This window comes from Halyomorpha halys, unplaced genomic scaffold (assembly GCF_000696795.3).
Source record: "Halyomorpha halys isolate HHAL.00 unplaced genomic scaffold, Hhal_1.1 Scaffold726.1, whole genome shotgun sequence".
NCBI classification, from domain to species: Eukaryota; Metazoa; Arthropoda; class Insecta; order Hemiptera; family Pentatomidae; genus Halyomorpha; species Halyomorpha halys.
This window is the reverse complement of record NW_027116696.1, coordinates 167,361-176,276: the sequence shown is the minus strand read 5'-3', so window position 1 is coordinate 176,276 and position 8,916 is coordinate 167,361. Positions and strand designations below refer to the sequence as shown.

At 28.6% G+C, this 8,916-nt stretch overlaps 1 protein-coding gene and 1 long non-coding RNA gene across 3 annotated transcripts in view; both read right to left on the bottom strand.

Moving 5' to 3' along the window:
* LOC136797280 (uncharacterized) overlaps nucleotides 1-139 on the bottom strand; it is a 1,553-nt gene extending 1,414 nt beyond the window's left edge. Inside the window, exon 1 of the long non-coding RNA XR_010845136.1 lies at nucleotides 50-139. This is a non-coding gene — a long non-coding RNA (uncharacterized lncRNA). The remainder of the gene's footprint in view (nucleotides 1-49) is intronic.
* Nucleotides 1-7,248, bottom strand: part of LOC106685728 (nucleolar transcription factor 1-A) — a 28,699-nt gene extending 21,451 nt beyond the window's left edge. The window contains exons 1-5 of one of the 2 annotated variants that reach the window (XM_014428561.3): nucleotides 7,168-7,237; nucleotides 6,548-7,005; nucleotides 4,114-4,167; nucleotides 3,410-3,537; nucleotides 1,515-1,670 (exon numbers count right to left, since the gene is read on the bottom strand). In XM_014428561.3, coding sequence (XP_014284047.1) covers nucleotides 1,515-1,670; nucleotides 3,410-3,537; nucleotides 4,114-4,167; nucleotides 6,548-6,992 — 783 coding nt within the window. In that variant the 5' untranslated portion in view covers nucleotides 6,993-7,005; nucleotides 7,168-7,237. Of the gene's footprint in view, nucleotides 1-1,514; nucleotides 1,671-3,409; nucleotides 3,538-4,113; nucleotides 4,168-6,547 lie in introns of both variants that reach the window. The other variant, XM_014428560.3, reaches the window with a different exon arrangement.
* Nucleotides 7,249-8,916: the final 1,668 nt, after the last annotated feature.

Sequence of the window (8,916 nt, the reverse complement as noted above, 5' to 3'; positions counted from 1 at the left end):
TTACTTCAAAATAAAATAAATCCACCTACTGAACCAAGTACTCTTATACCTGAGAATAATTCAAACAGACCAACTACAAGAATTACTTCAAAATTTTCATATGTAGATGCTACTCGTGCAACATTAAAACAACAGGAACAAGAACCTGAAGGCCACAGGACACGTAATCATGTCAATCAAATTAATGATGAAAACTTATTTTCTTCTCTAACTTAAATTATTATTGAAGCTATTAAACCCTTTTTCCCTCAAATTATGACACATCTATCTACATTAGTAGCATCTTTCTTTACGAATGGATACAAGTGAATGACATAATTTAGATGTTTTATGAATATGAAATTTGAAAAACTATATTTGTAATATTTGATTTTAAAGATTTTCAATTGCTCAAGGTCACAGCCTTATAAAATAATCTTGATAAAAACAAAGGCTAACACTGTTTATATACTAATTACTAATGCTTACTGTACTGAAGTATTTATATATACGAAAAAACTAAAGTTTATTAAATAATAAAAAGTTCATAACATTTTGTTTTTAACAAAAACACCCAATTAGTAATATTAGTTCAATAAAAAAATCAACTTTTAACTAAATAGGTTTTGAGCAATGTGGGTACTAGGTTTTAGTATAGGTCTACAGGAATGAGCATTTGGTCTTGGCCCAGGCCAGAAATTAATAGTCTTCTTCGTATTTTTGACCAGGTAACATGTTAATTATTTTTAGATCCCACATGGGATTTTGGGAGACCATTTTGAAAACATTTTTATAAAGTATTAAGTTAAATGCAGTGTGCTTTTGCTAACGGAAATGAACTTGTTATAAATAAAACCAATTATATATTCATCTCCTTGAATATCAATCTTCTATAAACCTGTAAATAGCAACACAAACACTCATTTAACTATGTATGTTTAGTTCATACCTTATGTATATAATTAATATTTTAGTGTTATTTAGTTTTATTTAATGTAACCAGACAAATGCTGTTGAATTGAATTGTCTTAGGGGGCCAAATGTTCCAGAATAAAGATCAATTTTTTCATTTTATTAATAATAACCATGGCTATGATAAACAGTAAAATTGATTAAATGACATTAAATAAAATAAGCTTCCAGTTTGAAGTGAAAGTGATTTCCTAGAAGATAAAAGAAATGGTTCAATTCAGAAGCAGCAGTATCGAAACAGCATAAAGAAATATGTTAATGTCTATCAATATTATGTTTCTTTTATTTCTATTATACAATTCAATTGCTTAGATTTAAGTTATTATATTTATTTTGATTAATTTTTCATGATAAGAAATTATTTTTTGTTTTAAAAAATATTATTTTCTTTTTTTACTGTGAATTATTCTTGGTATCTATAAAAATAAAAATTAAAATAGTAAAGCAAATTATGTAATTGTTATTTAAAAATCATTTAATCAGTATTATGATTTAAAAACTTTTATAATCAAATTATTTGATAGCCAACACTGAAAATGATATAAAAAAAAAAAATTGTATACCTTCCTCTCACTTCTATAGAAGTCTGTCCATGGCTTTTCTAACCAATCATTAGCATCAGATAGCAGTTCACCGAGTAGTCTAAATCCACGAATTTTCTTTTCTACATATTTCCATTTTTCTTGACAATCAATGGCGGAGTAATTGTTAAATTTTATCTGAAATGCCATATCAAATTTTCAAAACTTTTTAGACATAGAAACTTTATTTTGAATATTGAAAAACAAAATTCTAATAAAAAAAAACGTAGCCAGTATAACTATTACAAGAAGAGGAGAATATAAATAAACAAATAATCCATTGGAGTCAGTACCATAATAGTCATAATGATACTTCATATAATTAATTCATTTAAACTCAATATGAGAATGTGATTCTCAAGCATGTTAGAGCACTACCTTAATTTAGTAAGTCAGAAATGACTAAGGTTCAATTCTAACCTATTGAGATTAACTTATATATTACAGTCCAGTCAATGCAAAAAAAAAATAAATAAATAAATAATAATTTTTTTCTAAATAGTTCTTTAGGTTAGTTGGGGTGCAGAATCAGATTCTAGATTTTGCCACCCTGTCTCTAGAATGTGCTTTTCAGGAAATGCAATAAACATTTCATAATGCCAATATTTCAATTCTTTTTTATGCTTACATTTTAAAAACTATTGATTCCACAACAAAACAATTCACATTCAAAATAAAAGTTGAAAACATTTACTAAAAATTTAAAGTACATTTTTTTTTTTTTAGTTCCATGATTTAGGCCCCAAAGTATGTAATAAATATCACGAAAAACTGGCTGTGCGTAAAATGTGATTTCCTCTTTGGTTGTCCACTATATTTTTGATATATATTTTAAATTTAAAAAAATAATAAATGGATTTTATAAAATACTTTATCAAAAGGTGAGGTAGTAAATTTGCATTCAATGATCCAAGTTGCTAGGGTATGTAATAAATAAATCTGAACAGAGGTGGGAGGGAGAGATTACAAAGAATGGACTTATGCCTATTACAAACCTATCACCCTTTGCACCCAACTACATTTTGGAACTAATGCCTAGCAGATACATAAAAGAGTACCAAGGAAGCTGTAAATGCTAGGGAAAATGTGCCGCCTCTGTGAAGGGATGTGCATCAACCTAGACAGTATTGACTTAAAATTTGGGAAGGATGAAATTCAATTGGCTTTTTGGTAAAAAGAGGATAGTTATTTCTCAAGGTTAAATAAATGGCTGAGCTTTTGAATGGTCTTACACTTCCTATAATTGAAAGCCTATTTATAATTCACATTATAACATCCTGACAAAGAATATATTGACTAGCAGCCTGGAACATCTTAATGTAAACTACCTTGCATTGAATTATAATTACTTATAAACTTAAATAGACTATTTTACAAAGATGAAATTACTTTGTAGGCAGATTTTAGCAATATTTAAATTCACATTAACATCTAAACCATGGAACTAATAAAAAAAATGTAAGAAATTTCCTTATCTCAAACTTGGTAAATATATTTTTTTGGTCATAGAGTTGACAGCTTTCATGAGATAAGAAAAAAGTGCATTTTTTTAAAAAAAAACCTACTTTTCTAACAAACCTATTCAAAATAACAGGAGGTGAAATCTAGAATCTGATTCATCATGCCAAAAACAAGACCAACCATTTGGAAGAAACTCAAATTATTTTTTTGTGAGATTAACCTTACAACCCCCAACTGACTAGACTACTATGTAGCAAAACCACACAATAAATCTTGATCTTCACAGTGTTGCTAGAATAGTTATGAATCTATCCTTCAAGTGGGAGTAAACTAGGGTATTAAACACGATAATGCAATATTAATGATGCAGTATTAATTGAATTGTAAATGCAATATAATACAATTATCATAATTACTTGTTCCCAGTCCAACTTCTGAAGCCTAGAGGAAGCTTTGAAGCTGTCGTTCTTTGGTAATGCTTGGTGCATCCTTGCAAAGAGCTCTTTGAGGTCTTCTTTGGGCCAACCATCATAAAAGTCTTCATCTATTAAGCATTAAAAAAAAATAACAAAGTAATTATAAATTTAAATAAATAACTTTATTAATTTCGAGATTACTTTAACAATATGAAATAGACTGATTATTTTAAATTACACAGAGCAGAAGGCTTGTGTTCTTTTTGTACTATAATTAGGCGAATATAATAAAAATGTGTATTTTTAATTGCATTAAAAGGTTAAACAAATTAGGAAAAAAAGAAATAGTCTGTAAAATAAAATTTTCATCAAATATTTATATATTTTTTTTCTCCAGTTTTCGATAATTCTTATCTTTCAAACTACAAAATGTAAATATTTATCTTTTTTTTTAGCAATAAGTTTTAATAATTAATCTTGTAATTTAATTTAAACAGTTAACTATTTATTAACGATGTTTATTTTAACTAGTATAAAATACAGCATAGTATTTTTCTTCATTATCCCCCCATCCCTTAGTAATACTCAACTCATCAATATTCACCACACTATTAAAATGTATGATAGAATAAGAGAATCACAATCTTAAGGTTTTATTTTTATTTCATAATTTATATTATGGATTCAATATATTCACTAATTACCTTCAATTATCTTGTTATCAGCTTCTAAGTGGGCGAATCCATAATCATTTCCTTCTGAAAAAAAAAAAAGATTACTCTCAAAAATTCCCTTTCTCAAAAACCAAGAATAATAAAATTTTGTATATCAACTTATGTTCACTGGAGATAGAAACCAAGCCAATATGCCAGTTTCCTAGAGATGAATAAAATATTAAAACATATATTGAATGAAGATAGTTCGGGTCAGTCAATAAAGGTACAAAATAGTAAAAAAAACTATTTATTGGTAACCAATGTTTCAGGCCACTTTGCAGAGCTAAATGAAAACAAGATACATATACTGTAAGATGTGACAAGAAAATTGGAATATATATACAAAGGGAGTTAAAATGAAACAAAAAAATTTTAAATTTTAACGACAGTTAAGAATATGACCCTCAATACCACAATTAAACAAATCCTACTTACCAACATCTTCCCTATTAATATCACAGAAACTTTTGGACTCATATAACAACCCCACTACCACATTACTTCCTTCACTTTATATTTTTCAACCTACATCAACATAGTTGTCATAGAGATCTCTTCCTTATATTCAAACCCTCCCTGATAATATACAAAATTCATTGCAATCTACCATCCCCAACTTACATCTAGTTCTCAAATCTTATAATAAGCTTTTTCATCTTTTTAGCAACCCGTAAGACCCCATAAGCCTCACATATCGCTCCAATATCATTACCATATTCCATGTTCCACTCTTAACTATAGGTCATCTATATCGACGAAACAAAAAACTACCTTAAAACCCATATCTCACAATATAATTCATCCATCAACTCTGATATCCCACTGGCTTTTAAACTTTTTGAACATAATTTGACTCTCAGCCATACTTGAGCCTCTATCCTCGTTACTGTCCCTAACCATAAAAATCGCCTCATATCTGAGACCCTCCATATCAATCTTGAAAAAAAAGAATAGTAACCACAAAACTGACGAAGATAATATCTCCCTTACTGACATTTTCGACTATTTCTACCATAGTCCCTCTCTACTTTATACTCTTTTACTTTTATCTAACAATTTTTATGTCTTATTACATTTTTCTCTCATTTTTGTCCGCCTAGTCTTACTCCATGCCTGTAATATTATTGACATCCATTTTGTTTATCAATGTCATTGTTGTTTTATTTTTTTTCTTTCTATTTTTATCTTTATTTTATAATATTCTTTTCTAAAACTTATCACATTTTGTCAATTTTATCATTATACATCTTTACTGTACGATGTACAAACCTATAAAATTCTTACTCCATGTTTTAAATAATATCAACACTCATTATTATTACAATGTGTCATTGTTTTACTACTTACTATTTTTACCTATACAATTTTAATTTTTCTGAGTTTATTGTACATTACTTTTTCCATGTTTCATGATTTTGACCGTTATTCAATTATTTTATAAATTTCTTTCTTTCTCTATACTGTATAAAATATCTTATACATATACTTTATCATTTAACTCATACACTGAAGATACTCTCGAGGGAGCATAAGTTGACAACTGGGATCCAAGTAAATCAGTAACAACAGGTCTGTTCCACAGGACCACATTTAACTGTAAAGAAACTGTCAAGACCATGCGCAGTACAAATTTTGGAATGGAAAAATTAGCAGTGCGTCCTTCGACAGTCAAAAGTGGTCGTTGGAACAGACCTAATAGTATTAAGGATTATAACCCACAACATTGTGAAAAGTGAGTAAACACCCAACCATAACTATTACCTTTTGAAATAAAAAAACAAAGAAACGAAGGTGTTTTGTTTAATGCTGGAAGATAATATTAATCATCATTACATATTTCTCATACATAAGAAACTAAAAAGGTAGCAAATACATTAAGAAATGTATCTAAAGATGTTATAAAATATAATTTTAATTAAAAAAATTATGAGTGAGCATAAGAGAAACACTAAACAATAATCTTTCAACAATATTAAAATTTACCACTATTTATTAAGAAAAATGAATAGTTTTTTAAGCACACCACCAACCAAGTTCGGCTTGATAACATCTACCGTCAAAAATATTTTCACCAATAGCTTTTGGGATTAAGAAAGCAAGGGTAAGAATATTATTTTTAGTAGTATGATAAAAGAAAATGTGTATAACTTTTATTTGTAATCAATTTGGAAATTCCATCTGAAATTAAAAAAATTTAGTAGTAAATATATCATTTAAGAAAACAGTGCATTATTACAAAAATTATGATATTCTTATTTGAAACCTACATTTTTAAATTTACTTTCTGCTTAAAAGTAAATGAATTACACAATCAAAATAATGACATTGATAAATATTGGAATATCACTTAAGCTAATCTATGTTCAGCCAAATCACTAAATAAAAGAAAGGATTTTGTAAAAGAATAATAATGTAATACTACCTTCATTATGAATTTCCTCTTCAGGCAGATCAACATCCATTATTTCTTGACCAGCATCTTCAGTTATTTCATGAAATTCTGGTTCATTTAAATTGTGTAGGCTCATTCGATCTTTGCTTTTCTTCTTCTTCTTAGCTTTTTTAATAACTAGCTCATTATCTATGGGGTCTTCACTGGGCACTAAAGTGGACTCGGAATGCAATTTAGATACTACATCCCTTTGATTTTCTAAAGATTCACTATTATTATCCACATCATCTGGATAAACACTTGTAAACCTTTTCTTGGATTTACCAGTTTTGGGACTATCATCTTCTTTTATAGTTGTATAACTGTCATTTAGGATTTCACAACTCTCTAAAACTGAACTTTTACGATTCTTCTTTAATTTCTTCTTAAATAATTTTCGTTCTTCAGTATTAATTATTTCACTTTGAATTCCCATCACGTATAAACAACTATGAAAAAGAGTAGGAATAATTTATTATATTATATATAATTCTTACAATTTCACCAAAAAAGTAATAAGAAATATGGCTAATACACCATTCGATCAAGAAAACCGTATAATATCCTTGTCAAAATCATCCAAACTAGAAACAAAAAATGAGTAAACAAACCTCACAGAACCTATTCCTATTCTACGGGCATTCTACGGGTGAAAATGGCGACGAATGAGCGTTATACTCTCCACTGAAAACATGCAAGTTTGCCGTGTTGAAATCGTGAAATAATTTACTCTTAATAGCATAAAACAGTTACTTAATGACCCAAACATAGCGGATAGTTAATAAATATTGTTATTATTAGTTTTTTTAATCAGTCCTTCAACAGTTTTGTTTAAATTTTCTACAATATTGGTAAAGACTAAACTTAACTATAATTTAAGAGTTATTTTTTTTTTTAATTTACAAATCTTATGAATCCGATAAAATCTAAATAAGATTATCAATAGCTATAATGAAAAAATAAATAAAAGTTTTTTCTAAAAAAGTTTAAATTCAAAGGAAAACGGAGCCAAATCTTAATCCACTTTAGCCAACACTTCCATTTCATTATTCGGCACTATTACTCCAAATAAGAATAAGTGAAGTAATCTTTAAAATTATCTTATCTGATATAAATACGTTTGTAATTAAACAGTAGATGTAGGTCAAATGTATTCTGAGTAATGAGTAATAAAGTTCAAGCTTTTTACTTTTGTTTTAGCCCCCCCTGTCAGGTCATTTCTGACTAGCGTGGGGGTGGGATGGGGGAGGCTATTTACAGGTACACAACCTGTTCTAATCAGAATGGGGGGATTAAGTTTTCATTCCGTAAGGCCACTAAAAAATAAAAAAAATCAATTCCTAGACCGGAGCCGGCCTTACGCGGTCACTAAGGAAACGCCTTAACTCACTAGGCTACAAATGGCCTCCCCTAAGTATTTTACTGAACTTCGAGTAGGTACTCAGCCTTTTATTTATAGTGCTTAGCATGGGCGTACCCAGAGAGGGGCAGTTGTTCCCCTCCTTGGAGTAAAAAAAGTATTAATTTAATAAAAAATACTTTTTTCAAGCAAATAATTGTATAAAAATATAAAAAAAGCATAAACAGTAATTAAAGCACTGCTATAATTATATACAAGTTTCTTAAATTTTTTGTTTCATTGCCTTTCCGTGCTTATATGTCACAAAATGAACGACCATGGCTTACCTCCCTAGTTTTGATCCTGAGTACCCCCTTGAATCTTAGTAACGAAATCGAAAATATTGTTTCTTTAATAGCTGCTTCCTATTACATCATATTACTCATAAGTACTACAATAAAAAATCGGGCACTTGATATTAAATTTGTAATTCAAGTGCTTTAAGGGACACGATCACGCATTTCGTGAATATATAGACTATGGAGGTAATGGGGCTTTAATAATGAAATGTGTCCTACTTATACTTCGATAATGACCGTTTAAGGTGCACTTAAGATGGATAAGCACCTATCTTCAAGGATCAAATCAGAACTATTCGCACACCAAAATAGAGAAAAGTTTTCGCCCTCGGGTGCTAAACGCAACATTGTTAAAAAAACACGCTTTAAAACTTTTTATTTTAACCACGAAGAATTACTTTCACGATAAAAACGACCAATATATTTCCAAATAGACCTAATTTACTACGATTGGATTCCAAAATTGTCTTTATGGACTAAATGGTTTCTGAAACACTACTTTTTCCAAATTTTTAAATTTTTTTATTGATAGATATTACAATCTGCCACACAGTTGTGGGCAATAGGTAATAGTGATGAATGAATCTGATACACACTAAAATAAAAAAAATAAATAAATAAAAATAATAATAATAAAAAAAAACTCTCTTAAAATATATACA